The 22,669-nt window shown below is 37.9% G+C and overlaps 1 protein-coding gene across 1 annotated transcript; it reads left to right on the top strand.

The window, feature by feature from the left end:
- Positions 1 to 50: 50 nt before the first annotated feature.
- Positions 51 to 21,556, top strand: LOC140151232 (uncharacterized). The gene is made up of 7 exons (XM_072173499.1): positions 51 to 139; positions 10,984 to 11,563; positions 12,415 to 12,663; positions 14,411 to 14,563; positions 18,028 to 18,150; positions 19,553 to 19,842; positions 20,975 to 21,556. The coding sequence occupies exons 1-7, from the start codon at positions 66 to 68 to the stop codon at positions 21,135 to 21,137; spliced, it is 1,632 nt and encodes a 543-aa protein (XP_072029600.1). The 5' UTR covers positions 51 to 65; the 3' UTR covers positions 21,138 to 21,556.
- Positions 21,557 to 22,669: the final 1,113 nt, after the last annotated feature.

Genomic DNA, 22,669 nt, shown 5'->3' with positions numbered 1-22,669 from the left:
TTCTCTACGTTGATTATTCGGAGATCGAGTACAAAATTGAAAACCATCAAATAGCAACAACTAAAATGGCGGACGTGTACAAGTCGCTGGATGATATTATTTTGGAAGGAAATTTCGGGACCTCTGGGAATAGAGGAAGGTAGGCAGGGTAATTTTATATTTCAAAGTTGAAGAATCATATTTATCATTGATTTTTGCAGTTCTAATTAGATGAATGTGGTTTCCGTGCCTTTGAAAATGGTTTGTCTATTTTGCAAGGTTGCGGAATTTTGCACCAGCAGGCTTAGTCCGAATAATCAGACCCAGAACAAAATATTAATTTCTGACATGATCGTGTACTGGGTCTGAACTGTTTCCATATGAAATCTTGATGGCAAATTGGACAATAGAAGCACATGGTTCTACGTGACAGCTTTTTAATCCCTATTCAGGTTACGTGAATCGCGCTGTGGACCATCCTTCTGATACTTGACTGAGTGTTTGGACAAGCGGAACGGTTTTTTGTCTACCTCTCTGTTTGTAAACAAACCAGGAGGTCGAAATCGCCCTCCTCGCTTGAATCTGAAAGTCAGCGTAATATAGGTAACCCAGGCAAACCTTAGTTAACACATTTGCTAGTCAGCCAAATTCGCCGACAATGTCAATGCATTTTTACATAGAAATTTAAAACAAGTGCCCGAAGAAAGAAACCTACATAAATATGTTTTCTATACTTCACTTGACCCAAATATGTGATTTTTTATGGTGATAAGCTAAGTCACCCGCACATGGAATTTTAGAGGGATTTGGATAGCAGTTCCATTAAAAAAAATCTGCTATCATATGAGACTTAAGATCTAGAAACACCCCCGAAATGCCGTTTTGGGGAATTTTGCTAGCTGAAACTTTTTGATGAAAGTCAATCTTTGACAAGATGTAACTTTGCTACGGAAAGTGCTATGAAAAAATGGTTTTCAGTTTTGGCTTTGTTTACTCAAGGGCTTTAATTTGATATATGAAATGATGCAGTTTGATGGCAAATTTGAATTCACCTAGCATACCTACGTAATAGTACGGCACTGCAGCAGGCTCAGCTAGCTCGAGATACCCCAGACTAAGTGGGAATTCCAATTGAATGAACGCAGCTTTCAATAGCGTGACGAATTTTTGCGTACACTGCGCGATATACGCCAGCGTGTGCGACTGTGCGGGAGTAACGCGGAGGTGAATCAGATCAGGCCAGCGCACTCGTGATTGGATAGCATTGTAGGCCTATCCAAGGTCGTCGTGCGTTCAGCGTTATAGTTTGAAATACGCAATATACGATCGCGGTTGGATCGAGTGCAGCTGTTAAAAGCTGCGTTCATTCAATTGGAATTCTTACTATAGTACAAGGAACTTATACGATGTCCTCAATCCTCATTCACAAACTGATACTATCTGTCCATCGTATAAGACTGTTACCGCACGGCAACTGGTTGAAGGAATATTACACAGTCAAGAATAGGCTCCATCATTTTTTTGTTCTGAACCCTCCCAGTCTCCCAAAACATCAAAGCGTTGCACTTATACTCAAGGTCTTAGCCAGCCATGCGTCCACCCGTCTTTAAGACGGGCTAATCTAATTTTAGACGGATGGATTTAATGGATTTTACAGATGTGATAGAGCTAAAACAGATGATTTTAAGGTTATATGAACTTGAGACTAATTCAGAGTGACATGTAAAGGCCAATCAGGACATATTTAACCCCAGTGACCCTTCCATGGGTGTAGACAAGTTGTTTTATATTTGAGGGTCAAATTATGGTATCTGCTTGGACGGGTGGTTTCTGATTTCTGGCTAAGACCCTGCTTATACTTACTTAAGACTGTCCTTTTTCATATAACGCAGACAAAGTAGGGCCAACTTGCCTAGAAATGGTCAAATTTTGGCAAGAAATATCTCTGTGTAATCCTATGTAAGTCCCATATCACATCGTTATCGGCGATCGAGGTTTTTTTTTCTGAAGTTTGGTTGATACCCACCAGCGTTATGCATGTGACGTGACACGTCTAAAATAAGCGATCGGGGATCGTTAAAACGTCAACAAATTTCAAAACATAGAAAGCAGTAAACTTATTGGCGAGCGGTCCGAATTTTGAGCCATAAGTTTACGTGGTGAACTAACCCCAGACAGGGTCTAATTCTGCATAAAACCGGGCAACGTTATTTCTATAGATCTGCTGCGCATTCAAATTGCATTGTATTGCATCGTAATTTCATTTGTGTCTATGCTAATTATGTTTACACAACATGAACTCACGTGTTTTCAAGCAAATTCGCCGATAATAGGTGATCAAAAGCGATCGGAATGTTACTAAAGTACAGATCGCATTCAGCTTACTTCATGTGAGACGGGTTTCTTCTTCATCTTACGTAACAGTATTGTTCTCCAAAAAAACCCGGAAGCTTGTCGTTTGGAGCTCTAGCTGAAATACAGCAAGTAGGTATGCCAGGTGAATTCAAATTTGCCAACAAACTGCATCATTTTATATATCAAATTAAAGCCCTTGAGTAAAGAAAGCCAACACTGAAAACCTTTTTTTCATAGCACTTTCCGTAGCAAAGTTACATCTTGTCAAAGATTGACTTTCATCAAAAAGATTCTGCTAGCAACATTCCCCAAAACAGCATTACGGGGGTGTTTCTAGATCTTAGTCTCATGACGATAGCACCTTTTTTAATGGAACTGCTATCAAAATCTCTCTGAAATTCCATGTGCGTAGTCTCTCATCACCAAAAAAATCATATATTTGGGTCAAGTGAAGTATAGACAACATATTTATGAAGGTTTCCTTCTTAAAAAGCTTCTTTTTAATTTCAATGTAAATTTGTATTGCCGGATTAGGCCATTTTGACTGACTAACAAATGTGTTAACTGAGGTTTCCCTGTGATACCTACAGCAAGATAATGTAAGATAGTAAATGTAAACCTGTATTTTAGCTAGAGTATCTCGAGCTAAGATACCCTATCCAAAATACAGTTTGCATTTACTATGTTACATTATCTTGCTGTATTTCAGCTAGGGCGCCATAGGTGGAAAACCCAGGTTTTTTTTAGAACAATATAAATAATATCATATGTAATCTTACTTCTTCATGAATCATTGACATTATCATTATTATGACTAGCTCGAGATACTCTAGCTCGTTCACGTAGCGTTTTCGTTGTCCCACTGGCCTACTACAACGCTACGTATTATAGTATAAGCCCATACCGGGCATCGCCAAGCAGGTATTTCATGTCTGTAACCGATTTATTCGAAACCTCATGCTCACCTCCTGCCTTGCTCCAGTAGTTGTTTCATATATTTTTATAAGTCATCCATGGCCTTTAAAGAAAGTATTTCCTCTTATGAGTAGAAATTTAAGTTATATTAGCTTGGTTATATCTTGCACTGTCACGAACGATCCATTTTGTCAAGTTACATGTACTTCCTGGTTTTGAGTTTAGGGTTGGGCGATATCACAAAAAGATCGAACATGTTTTTTTTTTTTTTGGTTTTTTTAGCTGATTAAATTGAAATAGCAGTGTTATACAAATGTAGTAATGTAAATGAATTATTTCTTGGGATAGGTATTCACATATTTTATATATTCATGTATAAATATTTACTGTTTTCTTTATATTATTATTATTTTTATTATTATTATTGTTATTGTTATTAATATTATTACTATTATTATTATTATCATATTATGGGCTATTTCATTATAAATGACAACATTGAGTCCCAAAAGGGGTCAAAATTCAAACTCATTTATTTCATGCAAATTCATTATCATTTCAAAGTTCAGATGGTGTGTCAATAATTCTCAAAATATTAGAGCGTCAAACCCTCAGGAACCATTAAAAAATTAAATTGAATTTTTGCTGTGTAAAACATAGCTGCCGTCTGGAGGGACATTTTTTAAACAATTTAATACACAACTTTGAAAGAGTATATGTAACCAACATTGGGTTCATACTTATTCATATTTAGTCTGCAATAATTGTTGTATGTTCCTTTACACTTCAGTGTCTTAAATATGCCAGTTTCAATATAAAACAATTAGTAAATTGATGCTAATCCAGATAAATGGTGCAAAATTACTACATATTTTAAGGATAAACTTTATCTTCACATGAAAAATTCATGAAATAGTCATTTTGTCCTGCCCAATAGCTACACTGATGCATAAGTGAGTATTCTCGTCAATCTGTTGTACTAGTCATGGAAAACCTAAAATAAAAGACCCTCCTGTGTCATTTGTTCTGGATAGGACACATTTTTAACACATAATAAAGCATACTTTAACTTTAGAAATAGCTGCATCAATATTATTGCATCAATATTATTGCATAAAAGATCCCCAGCATTTAAAATCCAGTACAAACAGGGTTAATATTCTGGTTAAATTAGGAATATTGCAATTTTTAGCTAACCGAAGTTCAATGCAGAATAATATCATATGTGTTCTCAACAACTGGACAACAATTTGAACACTAAAGTGGTTTGTAAGCATAATTTGCAATAAAATGCAAAAATTTCTTGTGGGTTTGGCTCTTTGAAATTTTTATTTTTTAGTTTGTTTACCAATTCATGGAAATGACATAATTGTGCTGGAGAGGACATTTGTTAAATTGCAAACAGAATCGTGGATACAGGCTTGCAAAAATGCAACAAATACCAAATCATGTGCCACCTTGGTAGAAGGAAGACCACTCTTCCTCTACAAATTTCACATTCTATGATATAATCCTTCTTATTTCAACAATTAGTAATTAACTTCAGTTCTGGAGAGGACAATTTTTAACGCGGAACTGTGGTATCAAGAACAAGTGGTCTACTGTATGTAAAATAAATGAATTCCTCAATCAGTGCCCTGTCCCATCAATTGGTAATATAACACAGATTATACAGGTAGGGTAAGGGTTTATATTTCCTCTTTAATGTTAACAAAAATGGAGGCATGAATTGGAGAGGACACTCATTTTTTTATTTAACGTAAAATGCCAATTTTGCAAGAATCTACTGAATTTTAACATTTTGCACCAATTTTCACCATTCAACTTGCATGATGTTCCACACATATCATATTTTCATTGCAACAAGCACATTGCCATAGAATGTACCTAATTTTTCAAAGAATTAATTCAGAATACATGGGCAAAATGAAATGGGACTCCAAAATTGGGTTAAAAATGTACCTTTTGGCAATTTTTTATACAAAAAATAGACAGAATTCTGTAAAAATGCTCATGTAGCTTGTAGTTTGTGGCATACTTAGAATTAAGTTAATAACACTGCATTATCACCCTAATTATATCAACCAGATATGATAAAAGCCATTTTTGTGAACGTGTCATTTATAATGAAATAGCCCTTATCATCATCATATCTTTATTTAGGCCTATACTAAGTATTTACTTTTAATTATGTGAATATTTGTGCATTTTCTTTTCTTCTTATTTAATTTTGTTTTCCCATTTTATAAATCTATTTATTTATGAGGAAGCAGTGTTTTTATTACTATGATTTATTAACTGTTATTTATTTATGTTTATGTCTTTATTTATTTTGGATTAAATAAATTAGACCAAGTAAAATAAAAACAAGTTTCTCATCCGGTTTTCGATAAAAAAACCCTGAAGAGTGGCTTTCTATTTATCATTTATTATCGCAAAATAAATGCCCATAATAATACGTTTTAGCGTAAACAATTATGCTTGGAAGAAGGAGGAGGCCTCTTTTAGGGGCTGTGCAATAATTATGAGCCCCCCTCGGGTAAAATTTCCAAACGCCCGCCATACCCCCCCCCATCTCGGCCTGCAAAAAATTGCTTCCCCCCCTCGGGCCGCCAAAAAATCTTTGCTCCCCCCCTTTGAACATGCCAAATTTGCAAACCTTAAATGGTCTAGAATTATGTTGCGAGTGTAGCGAGCAGGAAAATTTGCATAGTAAAGCGTTTCCGTACTGTTTTCCCCCTTCCCCACGATTTTCAGACCTCCCCAGGGCTCATAATTGTTGCACAGCCCCTTATTTTGTTATTTTGTTAGATCCCCTCATCAGGCCCGTACGCAGGATTTCATTTGGGGGTGCTGATTTTGAAAGAGTGGATTTTTGTCCAAGGCGGGGTGGGGGCGATTTTGTACACTACATGTACCATAGATGACATAAACAAATTATGGGTAAAGTGCTATCTCCAAGTTGAGAGGGGGAACCAGTGGCGTGCGGTGCCCGGGGCAGGGGGGAATTGCCAATTAAAAAAAAATTGCCTATTTGGTACCCCGCCCCCTAGTAAAAAAAGAAAAAAGAGAAAACAAGGAGGGAGCGAGAGGACAAAAGAGAGAGAGAGAGAGAGAGAGAGAGAGAGGAGGGAAAGAGAAGAGATGTGGGGAATCCATATGATATGCAGTAGGCCTACCATACGATTATTATCAATAAGCCTGGCAAAAATTTATTTTTCATCAAATTTACCCCAACTTTTCATGCATTATCGAGGACAAAATTTTGCCAAAAACAACCACTTTTTTGTGGTTTTCAATGACAAGAATTTCAAACACCCTTTTCAATGACACTTGATATTGACATAAACTTATATCGCATTTTCCCAAGTACCCTTTTATCAAAATTTCATGGACAGTGCAAATTATACCCCATATTTTGATGATATCACGCAGTCAAAACAGTTAATGACTTGAACCTGAAATCCATAAGTGCAAATCAAACCAATTTGTTTAGTTGCGGATCAAATCTCGACAGAGAATTCATGCCAATACAACATTTTATTAATTTGACCTCATATGGTCCCTGGTGACCTCCAAATGACCATACCAAAATATGGTTCTAAATGGTGACTGTATACACCCAAGTTTCATGCCCATATGACAGTTTTTAATAATTTGACCTCCAATGACCTCTGGTGACCCCGAAATGACCTTCAAAAAATTGGCTCTAAATGCTGACTGTACCCAACATGTTTCATGCCCATATGACAGTTTTTAATAATTTGACCTCCAATGACCTCTGGTGACCCTGGAATGACCTTCACAAAAGTTGGCTCTAAATGTTGACTGTACAAACCAAGTCTCATGCCCATATGACAGTTTTACTCATTTGACCTCAGATGACCTCTGGTGACCCCAAAATGACCTTCCAAAATTTTGGCTCTAAATGTTGACTCTACACCTATCAAGTTTCATGCCCATATGATAGTTTTTACTAATTTGACCTCAGATGACCAAAATTGTTTGGCCAAATAATAATTGCCCTTGTTAAACAAACTGGGACATCCCCATACCCCACCCCCATTTAACATGTGCTTAATATCTGTATCGTCCAAGCATCCTCATCTTCAATGCAACGTTCACTATTTATCACATTGGAATTATATTGGATGTTGAAAAATGTAGGCCTAGGGTTGATTTTCTTGACGGCATAACATGCAGGCCTGGGCGAGCGCGGCATGAGAAAATAAATCTTGGAATATGATCCTGAAATCTGCCAGGTTAGTTATTTTAATTTTGTTATACAAAATGACAAAATGAACAACTTCCTCAACGTTATAAATTGATTTATTTGGACAATTAACAGTCTATTATTCATACTTGATAGTGGTTTATCGTTGAGTGTCTAGGACAAGAAAATGATAGGCCTACACAATTTTTCGGCCTAGGCCTACATCATTTTTAACATTTAGTTAACTTTTTATTACTTGTCTTTTTAATACGAGCTTTAGGAGGATTAGTTCGACAACAACACCGATTTAATAAGCATTTTTACCATTTTGGCGGGTTTATATGCGACTATTTGTGCGAATGGTTTTTTTTTGGGGGGGGGCTTTAATTTTTACACAAAATAGTTCAGTGGTTTTCACTTGTTGTAGGCATACTCAATATTAAGAGTCCTGCTGCACGCTGTTTTCATAAATAGGGCCTACTTGTGCATAGGCCTATATCGCGATGATATTTTATTAATCAGTTAATGGCAGAAAGTCGGCCGGGGGAAAAGAGGCTTAGGCCTATTCATGTCAGAATTTCGACACGGACGACTCTTGAAAATATTTATTTTTTCCAAAAGTGGCATAATTTTTTTTTGCGGCACCAAAAAAGAGGGACGGGGCCGAAGTGCGAACCTAATTTTATTTTAAGTAGGCCCAATCAGGAAAAAAAAAAACCCAAAAATATCACAGTCAAAAATACTTAACCCACATAAAAAACAAAAAAACAAAGAATATAATTATAATATAAAGAATATAATTATAATAATTACAAAAGGGAATATCTTAATATTAAAATCCTAAGGCAATTTTAAATTAAGATTAAAAGGATAAACTTGAGTGGCTATACGTGACGTGACTGTGCATGCCTGAGTGTGAATGAAACGAATATACGATATCGCCCAGGGATGTCCTTGGGAAAGTCCATTCTTCTGCGCATGCGTGATGGCACTAATGCAAAAATTTTACCGACGAATTCAAACAATTTTAGTGCCTGTGATTATCGTTAAAATACTACGGACTTAGACATAATGAGATTTTAAAACGTAGCTCTAAATATTCATATGATGGAGGAGACCACATGAGACCGTGGAAGCCATAGCAAGTAAGTAAAAGAAAATGGGGCAATTTGTTTGCAGTCAATTATCCCTCCCAATCTGGACGTAGTCCTTCTCTGACGTTACTAACGTAGATTGCCTGGCGATCGGAGTGTTATCGTCAGAGCACCTCGGACTAGAGATACTCTAGCTAAAATATAGGTATCCCAGGCAAACCTTAGTTAACACATTTGCTTGTCAGCGAAATTCGCCGTATGCATATTTACATAGAAATTTGAATTTTTTTCGAGAATAGGTCGGTGAAGGAAACCTACATAAATATGTTTTCTATACTTCACTTGACCCAAATATATGATTTTTTTATGGTGATAATCAAGTCGCACATGGAATTTTAGAGGGATTTTGATAGCAGTTCCATTAAAAAAAAGCTGCTATCGCCATGAGACTAAGATCTAGAAACACCCCTAAATGCCGTTTTGGGGAATTTTGCTAGCAGAATCTTTTTGATGAAAGTCAATCTTTGACAAGATGTAACTTTGTTACGGAAAGTGCTATGACAAAAATGTTTTCAGTTTTGGCTTTCTTTACTCAAGGGCTTTAATTTGATATGTAAAATGATGCAGTTTGATGGCAAATTTAGCATACCTATAAAATACAGGTTTACATATAGTAGGTATCCCAGGCAAACCTTAACACATTTGCTAGTCAGCGAAATTCGCAGAGACCGGGGCCCAAACACAATGCATATTTACATAGAAATTTGAATTTTTTTCGAGAACAGGTCGGTGAAGGAAACCTACATAAATATGTTTTCTATACTTCACTTGACCCAAATATATGATTTTTTGGGTGATAATCAAGTCGCATTATGGAATTTTAGAGGATTTTGATAGCAGTTCCATTAAAAAAGCTGCTAAGTGCTATCACCATGAGACTAAGATCTAGAAACTAAATGCCGTTTTGGGGAATTTTGCTAGCAGAATCTTTTTGATGAAAGTCAATCTTTGACAAGATGTAACTTTGTTACGGAAAGTGCTATGACAAAAATGTTTTCAGTTTTGGCTTTCTTTACTTTAATTTGATATGTAAAATGATGCAGTTTGATGGCAAATTTGAATTCACCTAGCATACCTACAAGCTACATAGATCTTACATTATCTTGCTGTATTTCAGCTAGAACGCCAAACAACGAGCTTCCGGGTTTTTTTGGAGAACAATACTGTTACGTAAGACGAAGAAGAAACCCGCCCCGGAGCCCGCCCTACTCATTATTTCAGTCAATCATTGTACTTACCGTATTTCGTCGAATAAACACCCCGGGGACGTTACATTTTCCCAAGGGGGGGGGCGTTTATTAGAGGTCATTTTTAGCACGAAAATTCCCGTTAAAATCATTAGGTAAGCTTAAAAGTCACGCTAAAATGACAAACTATGACCTTTTGACACTGACTTTTGGTTCACTTCCGGGTTCGGATGCAGATTTTCGCCATTTATTGCTGCTACTCGCGACCATGTGAGCAACTTGGTAAGCTTACTACACAAGATGGAAATATCGGATTTTTTGAAACATCTTGGTTGAAAAAAGTGGTGGTGGGCGTTTATTTGAGGGGGGGGCGACTATTCGACGAAATACGGTATTGCAATTTGCCTCCACACATTACGTAATCAACACAAAGCTTTTTTGTGAGGATTAGTGAGTAGATAAGAAATTGACAACGGAGGATACGAACGACACGCCGATTTTTAGTTGTCAATCATGAATTGCCGCAACGTTTTAATATTTTACTGCATGGCATTCCGCAAGCACCATGACAAATTATGCCGTATTTTTTCAAAGATCATCTCATATGAAGTAAGCTGAATGTGATCTGTACTTTTGTAACATTCCGATCGCTTTTGATCACCTATTATCGGTGAATTTGCCTGAAAACATGTGAGTTCATGTTGTGTAAACATAATTAGCATGGACACAAATGAATTTTACAATGCAATACAAAGCAATTTGAATGCGCAGTAGATAGAAATAATGTGGCCCGGTTTTATGCAGAATTAGACCACGTCTGATGATGACCGATGCGTGCGATAGCCTAGCTAGCTAGGTATGTGAGCATTCCTTACCTGAGCATGCGCAATATTCAGCCGCTCTCAGCATAGGGAAATCGCGCACCCGGTGCCATTTTGGAAATTCATTACCAGTAGTAAATTTACGGCTCAGAAATTTGGGCCATGAACTCTGGGTGGCATCATGTTGGAGAGGCCTTCACCCTGCAGTGGGTCGCCGATGGCTTTTGATGATGTGACATTCTGCATTATAGTACTGACAACGGTTGTGTCCAGTGCAAGATTAAAAGAAGATTTTTCACCAATGAAAGCTTTGTGGGTTTTATGCTTAACTTCTAAAGATGTTTCTTTTCTCATTCCAGGGGCCGAGGTAGAGGGAATAGACGTGGTAGTGGCATGAGGGGTGGAGGAGGCAGAATTGTTGCACAAGGTGGTGTGCAGCAAGGAGCTCGTGGAGGCATGAAAGGAGCTCGTGGAGGCATGCGAGGAGCACGTGGAGGCATGCGAGGAGCTCGTGGGGGCATGCTAAGTAGAGGAGGTATGCAAGGAGGCAGAGGAGGGGGATTCCGTAAAGGTAGAGGTGGATTTAGAGGAGGACGAGGTGGTGGTGGAAACACTATCATCAAACAGAACCCACAAAATGTTGCCATGCCATCAGGTACACAAGTAAACCAATCCTTGGCTAGACAGGCCACGTTCAGGCCTCAGCAAAGTATTTCCGTGCAACTCCCAGACGCTAGGGATAAACTCAATATGAAGGCAAGACAAACTGATGCACGGCTGAAGCTGAATAAGAAAGCTCAGCAGACTGATGCCAGGGTCAAGTTGAATGCCAAGAGACGCTTTAGTGGTGAGGGCGTCACCAATGTGGGTCCTAAGCAGAAACAACAACAACAGCAACAACCTGGACAACAGGGACAGATCTCAAGAAACATGGGAAATGTAAGTAATTCGTGAATGTGAAATGTAAACGTGGGCAGACGTAGCACTAACTTGCACATCGCATCATAAAGGAATGTAAATCCTCCGGAAATTTGGCCAAAAAAATCTGGAAATGGGAAAAAAATGAATTACTTTGTGCATTTCTGAAATTGGATGATGATAATTCATCATAGAACAAGCCAAACCCCCTAATTGTTCAATACCGCATGCAAGCCCTTGGCCACCTGTCCAAGGACCAGATGGATTTTCAGGAAATTGATGATCATACATGTAGGTATGTTTCTGAAGCTAATGGCATACAATAGTATCATTAAGTTGTTAAAGGGTTGTGTTATACCCCTTCAGTGAATTCGATATCCTGCAAATATTTGAAAATATAGTTGGCACACTTTAAGTGTTGGAACTCTTTTTTGCCCGTATGCTAGTAGAGTGACGGTATTACCGTAACTATATTTGATGAGAAGTACAAACTTTCCCCTTCCCTCTCCCATTGCCCATCAATCAGTGTTGGGGAGACAAGACCATAATGTCAAAATTGCTTGTATCAACATTTAATTTGGTGAGTGGAATGGCAATTTACATATTTAGTATGCAGGGTCAGAATTTCGGCGTGAATCAGAGAATCGATTCTCGCAAAGATTCTCGTAAACAGGGAATCAAATGATTCCCGCAAATTTATTCTGCAAGAATCAAGATTGATTCTTGCAAGTGCTGTGAAACGAAATTTCTACAGTTCACAAAATGCTCAGGAAGTTTTGACAGACCCCACTAACATCTCTGAATCTCTTATTTATTTTGAACCATTGTAAAAGAGTGCTAACATGAATTATTCTCTGTTTTAACATCATCAGCTTGGCTTGACACAAGTGACAATTCGAAACCCAGGAGCCCAGGCACAGCATATTCAGCCAGCACCTACTCAAATTACAATCAAAAATCCACAGGCATCTAGACCACAACAGCAACATCAGCAACAAGGTTTTAAGAAAAATAAAGGTGGAAACGTGATATCACTCACAAAAAAGACTGGTAACACCGTGGGCATAGGCCAGGGTGGTGGCCTGAAAATAACTACAGTTAACCAATCTGCTACATTAAAGGTAATTGCAGGGAGAAAAAGTTTACATCATATGACACAAACAAAACATAATTGTAAAATAATTTAGATTGTATCTTTCTAGAAGCTCCTTGTTAGGTAATTTTGGCATTGGAAGATTTTTTTGTGTCCTCAAATAAAGAAATATACAACTTGTGGGATGTGTTGTTATGACTTTCCTACCAGGAAATGCATTTTTTCCAGTCTTGGAAGAAATGCTTTTATTAATAAGTAAGTTTGATAACTTAACCCTAACATGCCCAAGTACTACAAAATACTACTTGAATACTTGATATATGCACTGTTCGTACGTGCATCCCACGTGGTGTGATGACGCGGGGGGGGGGGTCTCAGGTTCGAATCCCACCCGGAGCAAGCAACTTCTTTCTTTGTTTTCTCTCTTTATTCCTTCTTTCCCTTCCCATTGCCAAAAAACCCTGGCAGGTTAGGGTTAATGCAACTTACTCTGACAATGTTAGTTTAACATGTATACTTTCCACCTCAAGTCAGGTAGTGATGTAGGTGTGTATTTTGCTGGTCATCTTATTGAACACATGCTAACCTAATCCCAAGAGTATAACAGTGAGTACAAGGGCAGTTTGTTGACACACTTGCGGAGCAACAGTGAAAAAGTGCTGACATCACTAGCAAACGCAGGACAAAACATACTCGTTAAGTTTCAAAAAGTGATATACCTCAATGAATCAAGAAGATCCAATTTTACATGTGGAAGAAGTATGCATTTCAATTAACCTAGCTTAAGATGGATGCCATTCATTCTGACACAGTAAATGTATACATAACTCATGTATGTAGACACAAGCAGGTCTAATTCAATTCATTTCAAATGGTTACAACCATATTTCCTCTTTTAGTCGCCCCCTTCTATTAAATCCCCCCCCACCATTGTTTTCAACCAAGATGTTTAAAACATGCTAAATTTTTCATGCTTTCTTGTGTAAGTAAGCTTTCCACGGTCCACACAGGATTGATAACGGTTGAAAATGACATCGCAAAATCCGGAAGTGAACCGGTTCAACTGGAAGTCATTGATCCTATAGTCTGTCCACATAGAAGTACAAAGTAAATAGACCTCGGAAACTGGAGGTATGAGAATAATTATTTCAGTGTAATACTTCTTTGGCGCGCCAACTGCTCCGCGATTTGTGCACCACTCTCTTTACGCGTCGCGTCGCGCTCGCGTGTGATGCAAAGCATCGACCCCCGATGCCACAGATTTGGTTTGTACTTCTAAGTGGACAGACTGTAAGTTCATAGTTTGTCATTTTGCTGTGATTTTTAAGCTGACCTAATAATTTTTTCAGGATTTATCGTTGTAAAAATGACCTCTAATAAACGCCCCCGTTTTGGAAATTGCAAGGCCCGTGGGGCATTTAATAGAGTAAATATGGTACATGCCATTTGCTTTCAAGTTACTTTTTCAGAGTCTTTGTTGAACAACAATTAATGTAGTTTACGACACCATACCACACCATCTTCATTTTAGCGCTGCGTTTGAAGAAGCTGTGATGGTGTTGCATGCTACATTGCTGCTCAATAAAGACTCTGAAAATGTAACTTTTTAAGCAAATATCATAATGACAGAGTACAATATCAATATCCATGCTGCTAACCTATGTGCTACTACTTTTTCATCCTTTACTTAATAAACTATAATAAGTTCTGTCTGTCAATTTGAAGTCTTGTTTATATTTTGGTATACTGGTTTGTTTTTTGAATACTTTCTGCAGAGAAGAGCCGCTCCTGTACCAGTGAAATCAGAACCATTAGAAGATTATGTGCTACCAGCTAAAGTGAAACGAGAGATGATGGCAAGAGTGACGCCACCAACATCAGGAATAGCGCGCATCAAACCTCCACCAGTCCTTCCCCCTGCTGCTCCTGTAAGTACTTGTTTTAACATGTTTTAACATGTTAAAACAAAAAAAAGAAGAGAATTAAATAAGACTGTTTCAGGTAACTTGTGTCTTCGCTGGAACATGCTGCGAGTTGATAACATATTTTATTTTATACGACATGTAATCGTTAGTGCACGCTGGTTCGAATCCGAACGGTTCTGATTTTTTCTCTCCTTTAATATAATGCCAGTTTGTCTGAGCTTCGTTTCTTTAATTATTATATATTTTCTCAGGCATGTATCCTCTGGATCCTCGCATTTAATATTTAATGTCTCATATTGACTGATGTTCTGCCAGGACACAGCAGATAGGCCGCCCTCTAATTATAATTAAGATTACATTGGCCGTGAGACATTTTCGAGAGAATAAAATCATTACATGTTCAATTCGCCGGTAGATCCGCCATGAGCTGTTGTGGCGTGTGGTGGTGAGCTATGCGACATGTAATCGTTAGTGCACGCTGGTTCGAATCCGAACGGTTCTGATTTTTTCTCTCCTTTAATATAATGCCAGTTTGTCTGAGCTTTGTTTCTTTAATTATTATATATTTTCTCAGGCATGTATCCTCTGGATCCTCGCATTTAATATTTAATGTCTCATATTGACTGATGTTCTGCCAGGACACAGCAGATAGGCCGACCTCTCTAATTATAATTAAAATTACATTGGCCGTGAGACATTTTCGAGAGAATAAAATCATTACATGTTCAATTCGCCGGTAGATCCGCCATGAGCTGTTGTGGCGTGTGGTGGTGAGCTATACGACATGTAATCGTTAGTGCACGCTGGTTCGAATCCGAACTGTTCTGATTTTTTCTCTCCTTTAATATAATGCCAGTTTGTCTGAGCTTCGTTTCTTTAAATATTTTATTTTACAAAAATTATTTTGAATTCCGGTTACATTTGGTTCAAAAATGGATCGGTCGGTCGCAAAATTATTTTATTTTACATAAATATTTTGACTTCCATTACCCCATGATAGCATCGTAGTAGTTGCACGTAAATTCCTCTTCTTGAAGGAGCACCGAAGCAAGCTTCGTAGAAACAAAAACAAAGAATCTAGAATTAGAATCAGGAAGTGCAATCACTAGAGTGAGCCCCCAGTGACAACCTGTTTAGGGCTCATATTGAAATACCCTACCTACCACGTTTTCACACAGAAAGAAGGCAGGATTCCCTCGCTAAGCGTGCGCCTCAGGAAAGCTCGGTCATAAAACGGATGGATTATATGCATCAGTGATACACCCTGCCCAGGATTTTAACAAAAGGCGGCTAGCTCAGGAAAGCTGCAGGATGGCGCACACCTTCCTATGTAAGGGAATTTCAATATGAGCCCTTACATATATAGGTGGGGAAAATGGCATATTGTGTGGGAAAAAGTAGCACGTTTTGTGGGGAAATTGTGCGGATGCTAAATTTCCCTGCAGAGTTGTGCGGAGAATGTGAAATGGCTAATGTCAGCACACATAACAACTTGCTACTGATCACTGTGGCCACACGTCACTCTATAAACCATTTAACACAACACAATACAGGGGGTTTAGTTTAGTTTAGTTTAGTTTAGTTTAGTTTAATACCTTTATTGCACATAAAAATATCAAAATGCGGTGTGTGGTGCAAAAGGGCAACCCCGAACAGGCCCACTAGATGGGGTCCCTTATACACACACCAAAATAAAAGAACTAAAATTACACAGTACATAATTATAAACACATTTAAAAAACACTATAAAATACATTAAAAATACAATATAATACTAATTGAGTTGCCAAATATAGGGTAAAGACATCGCATAATTCAATAAGCATTAGTGAAATTGCACAAAGTAGGTATACTGATAAGTTCACAATTTGAAAATGTTCCCCCGTACAAATCCAAAAAACACCTCGGCACAAAGGTCCCTTACACACCCCAATGATGCCATGTACCACACCGTAGCACCATATCAAATTGACTGATCAACTCTCGCACTCCTCGTCTGTTTCCTGCTGGAACTTGACGTTGGTGGCGTCAGTTTGAGAAAGTACCACGGTGCAGCACGAAATGCCACTGAGGCATGCCTAAGACTTCCATACCGAAATATTTCTGGACCTGCACAGAAGAAACATTTGCATATTGTGAATTATGAACAATCCTGATGAATTTATTTATGGATACTGACAGGTTAATTTGAGATGTAGTGATTAAGGAGCTCAGATTTGAAACATTTGAAAATTTGAACGTTCCTAACATCAGCAGGGAGATTATTCCAGGAGTTGGAATGTTTGCTTGAAAATATTGGTATTGCACTTATTTGGGATAATTGTAGGCGAGTCAGAAGATTTTAAAGAAATGGATTCAGTGCCACAGAAATTCACTCTATCTTGCAATGAGATAAAAGACATGCCATGTAAACCCTTGAAGAGTTGCTGCTAAAAAGCACCCACTCACAATAAACCTTCACAGCCAGGATCAGATTCAGTTCCTTGAGTTTTGTACACATAAATCAGACAAGAAGCTGTAAGTTCTTTGTCCATGACAATTCCAAGCAAGCTCAATCTTTCCCATGATTGGAGAATAAAGCTGGTGGGGACTGGTTGGCCTATAGAGGCATGGACCAGAGTCTACTCAGTCTAGCAGTATACCAATTTAAAAGCTGAAAGTGAACTAGTGTCTACTATAATTAATTCTTGGACAGAACATGCACATTTGAAGGCAACCTGGGGGTCCACAAGTGTTTATTTAAGTCGACCAACCACACAGAACGATTTTGTATCCAGGCAGTGTCTGAGCTACCACGAAGTATGCGGTGTTAAGTTGTTAACATGCGCAATCTAACTCATCTGTACTCATGGAAGTTTGTTATTAGAAAATCAGTATCTGGAAAATGTACAATTTCTGCCATGCAGTTAGTGGTATTAGGCCTAAAAAAAATTGTTTGTTTGGCGTAACCTGACCGACCCTAAAAATAGGCCTGACCCTAGACTTTTTTTTTTTTTTTTTTTTCAAAAAAATTTAAAAAAATTTAAAAAAAGAAAGAAAGAAATTTAAAAAAAAAAAAAGAAATAAAAATGTTTCATATGCAATTTACTGCTTAAAATGTGTGTAAAATTTTTTTTTTTTTAATGCCAACCGACCTACCCTATTTTATTTTTTTTTTGTAAATGCCAATCAAACAATTATTTTCTAGGCCTTGTTTTAAAGCTATATTTATTATTTTTCAAGAAATGGTTCGGTTCCCATTTTAATAAGCTTTCCATATGCATCTTTGGATATATCATTCATATATCCAGGCATGAAAAATTTTGGCATTTTAGCCGATTTCAGTGTGTTTTGTTATTGTTTTCCGTGGGTTTTTTTTTTTGCCTATTTCTGAATCAAATTCAAAGAAAATGGTGAAAAACATGGTTTTCAGTTTGTATTTTTCCAAGACCAGTTTTCATGCCATCACATATTGTATATTTTTGCAGAGGATTAGTGCTCTGGATAGAGTGTCTGCACCAAGACCAAGAATAAGCACCCCACCAGCTGTACAAGGAACAAGAATTATTATTAGTAATTTACATCCTGTAGTCACAGAGGAAGATATTAAGGTAAGCTCTTGGTTTATAGGGCTATTCCAGTTGAAATCCACCCTCCCTATGGAAGACATAAGCTTAATTTTCTACATGGGGGGTAGATTTCAAATGGAGCCACTCATTCAGGGAACTCGTTTGAAATTCACACTCCCTGTATGGCAGATTAAGGTCATGTCTTCCATAGGGGATATGGGTTTCAACTGGAATAGCCCATTCTGTGTACAAAATATTACTTTGGGTATTCATGATTGATTGGTGAGGTAATCTGGTAATGGTAGTCAGCATATTTGATGTTGTGAACTGCTACAAAATTGTGTATGATTTGCTTGGAAGTGTGCAGAATTGTACTTTGCGATATCAGCTGGAATTAGCCTTGCCCACAATGTTTTATTCCAGCTGAAATCCATGTCCCTATGGAAGACATGATCTTAATCTTCCACACATTGAGTGTGAATTTCAAATGGGGTTACCTGAATGGTTGAATGCATTAGAAATCTACACCCCCTGTGTGGGAGATTAAGTCATGTCTTTCATAGGGTGTGTGGATTCCAACTGGAATAGCCCAGTTGCAGAGTTCTGGTTCTGGTTGAATCGGCATTGCCAGACATGCTGTACTTCACCAACTTGGTCAAAGGTCTATGTGCAAGGCGTCGTTATACAAAATGTACTCTCATTTTTTATACACTGATGGGGGCAAAAAGGTCAGCTTTTAATTCATCCAGCCGTAATTCTAGGGCTTTTATTAATCCATTGTTTGGTCTATGTGTGCCCTTACTGTGAGGTCTTGTTGTAAATTTTGTGTCCTGTTCATTAGATCTTGATAAACTAGTTCATTAAAAATGACAGCATTTGCTCTGAAATTACACAAGGGGGATGGAAGCAAAAATATATGTACAGATCAATACTTTCAAGTGATATACAGTGTGTGACTAGAAACAAGAAACTTACATGTTATTGATTTGACACACAATGAATACACGTGAATGCACAAGTTTGTTGCAGCTTTAAGCATATTCCACAAAGATTCGCCTAATGGCGCTGATGGACTCACTTATTTTATGTTCAAAATAAAAGAGTCCTGCAAAAATCCCACTAGCAAATAAAGGGCATAGACACTTAATTCTTGCGGAAATTTTCAGAGGAGGCAGCTCTCTATTTTGTGAAATTTAAAGTAGCCCATCTGCACCATTAGGCGAATCTTTACAATATACCATCTTTCTTCTTGTCGAGGCAGCTGTTTCACATGGGCATATCCGCTTATGCAAGGTCTTTAAACGTGTGCATATGTACACCAGTGATTTGTATATGGGCCCAATGATAACTTGACTGACATCACTGCCTCTTGAAGGTAAAAATGGGATCTATATATACTTAATGCTTAAAATGAATGCTTACCGGTACCTATTGTTTCCCACAGGAACTTTTTGGCGCAATCGGTAATCTCACAAGAGCCAGACTAGTGCGACCTGGTCTGGCTGAGGTCATCTACATCAAGCGAGAACAAGCATTACAGGCAATTACCACATACCATGATAGGGAATTAGATGGCCAACCAATGCAGTGTAAGCTGGACACAAGTACAGTACCAGAGGCAGTGCAGCAAGTGCAGCAGCAGGCTAAACCAAAGACTGGCATGATTACAGCAGCAACGGTAGCTGCAGCCTCTGCCGCTACACAGAAACCATCTTCTCTTAGTGATAGATTCAAGTAAGTAGGCCTAATTTGGGCAGTAGTGGTTTAATTTGTTTCATTGATCGTCAAATTGAATTGGAAGTTCTGCTATGCCTACAAAATGGTAATAGTTAAGGAACCATGCTGCTTACAAATTTCTTATAATTTGAGATAAGTAGCTCTAAATGAAGGTGGCCATGAGACCTTTCTCAGGGACTGCCTTTTGAGGAGAGCGAGAGCAATTGCGCTCTTCTGCTTACCTTAAATCTGATATAGGAGAGTGATTTTTAGCTTTCCTTAGTTGACCATTCTCCCCTGATATTCTATTGTAAATGCTCTAAACAGCTCCTTGAAGGCTCTAGAAGAGCTATGCTCTCCTGCAAATTCCAAAAGACAGTCACTGCTTTCTGCAACAGCCTACAGGAACCCAGAAAATTATGGGGCAAAATGGCCTTTTTAGACCCGGAGGTTGTAGAGTCACTACTAACAATGGAAGCAAATGAGCAAGTATGGAAGACTCACATTGAATGAACAAGTGAGATTCATGCATCTGATATGGATGGAAATAAGAAAATAATAAACAAAAAACCCTTTCATCATTTGTCTGTTTGTGCAGCATAGTGTGAAGCACACTATTTTGGTGGCATTAAATTTTTGTGATTTGGAGCAACATGAAAATTTCATTAACCCTAACCGTACCAAACAACAAAAAACCACAGTTCACAAAGCATATGCACAGGCAGGTATCACGCGTGATGCGATTGTGTCATCATGAGAACAGTCATATGGTCACGGAAAGCTTGGCCGGCAAAGCTACACCCCCGTGGCAAGGTAGGCCTGTGCACATGTCTGGCGCCCGAAGGGTCGGTGGTTCAAAACCGCACCCGAGAAAAAAAGTTTTCTCTTCTTCTTCTTTCTTTCTTCCTTTCTTCTTTCCTTCCCCCTCGCCAAAAAGCAGCTAGGGCGTTAGGGTTAATTTATTCATTTCCTGAAAAAATATTTGCGTCCATGAAAATTGTGTGACTCAACTGCACTTGCAGAATTATTTTTAACAGTATGTTTACCAGTGGCAGTATGTCCATTCAAAAAATAAGAATTGAACTGAAACTTGACAATTGAATTCAATACCAACCTAAACTAAAAGAATTTGTTGTTGTTATGTTTTCAGATTATACAGCCGTTCCAATGTGGAGTTACCTACATCCGGTATGAGATCAGACTCGTTACCTCAATCCTCATCAATAGACCCATCAGTCATACACAAGGCACTCTTCAAAACAGGTGTACAGACCAACCCAACCAAACCTGTCTTATTTACTGTCAAGATATAAACATTGTGTGATGACTCAACAAAACCAGGACAAAACTCATTAATGCTAATCTGTCAGTGCAGAGGACTATTGGGCTATTCCAATTGAAATCCATACATCTCTATGGAAGACATTACATTTATTTCCCCATACTGCGGAAACATGGCATGTTGCCTATGGGGGTGTGCGAACTCAAAAATAGCGCAAATAACGTGAGTGTACAGTCCACAAAAGAAGTGAGATGAGCATTGTCGCAAGGTCTGAACAATGTACCGGTGTCAGCAGAATTCAGGTACGCTTAGAGAACACAGGCATGGAATATTCCAATCTTGTGTTTTATTAATGTAAGAATTTCCCACACAGGAGTATAGATTTCAGATGGAATCACCCATTCAGGTAGTCCCTTTTGAAATTCATACTCCCTGTGTGGGAGATTAAGGTCATATTTGAGCACAGACTACTACAGACCATTCGCTACCAGTATAAGCGATATGGGGTATGTGCATAGCAGTTTTGCCTATCGCATTTCATGGAACAATCGGCCTTCATTATCAGGTGATGCTGAGACTTTGACTGTTTGGAAAGCGTCTGTTTCGTCCATGGATTTGAGTACAAAAACTCATATATATTCTGCAACTTGAGGTCACATTTTGAGCTATGATTGTTCAATGGGAGTTATTGAACTATTTCATTGGGGATGAGGCCATTTTGGCTCAAAGTGAAATCTCTACATTGAAATGAAGACAAAGGTTGGGATATGTTCTTCAAGTCCTTAAGTTTCGTTTTGAATTAGAGCTGGGAATTTAAGCAAAGTTGTTTGTTTTTGACAGGTTAGGTCTACATAAATAAATTGTTTGTTTGGCATAACAGTTTAGGGTAAGTAGGTAGGAATTGTTTTTTGGTCAAAGACTACTAAATATAACTTGCTTGTTTTTGAATACTTAAAGATGGTGATACACACAGTATATCATGAAACTGTTAAAATTCATATGTGTACATCCATATCAAAACGATGCACTTGTCGGCTGCTACATGTGTCTCATTTCACATAATAGCTAGGAATAAATACCAGACTCATCTAAAGTGGACGTCACTTCAAAATATCCCCAGATCACATAGTTTAGGAATATGTTCTCTGTATTCCTAAATCAAGTGACTTCGGTATGATTTGAGGTGACCTCCACTTGAGATGAGTCTGGTATTTATTCCTAGCTATTATGTGAAATGAGACACATGTAGCAGCCGACAAGTGCATCGTTTTGATATGGATGTACACATATATCTGTTTACTCTTAACCTCTTAATAAATGAAATCAAGCAGTTAGAAACTACTTGAATCCATTTTTAGAGAATTTATCATTCAGAACATATTAAATGTAAAGGACTTTTTTTTCATTCTTTAAAATTAATAAGAATATTCAAGGCTGGCAGTATATTTAGCATAGGTTGAGTTATGCCAATCAAACAATTTTTGTTTTAGACCTTATATTGCTACCAAATACTAAGTATCGGTATATATATATATAGTTGCAGTAACACACATATTATAATTA

This window comes from Amphiura filiformis, chromosome 4, assembly GCF_039555335.1.
Source record: "Amphiura filiformis chromosome 4, Afil_fr2py, whole genome shotgun sequence".
NCBI lineage: Eukaryota > Metazoa > Echinodermata > Ophiuroidea > Amphilepidida > Amphiuridae > Amphiura > Amphiura filiformis.
This window is presented reverse-complemented; position numbering and strand designations above follow the sequence as displayed.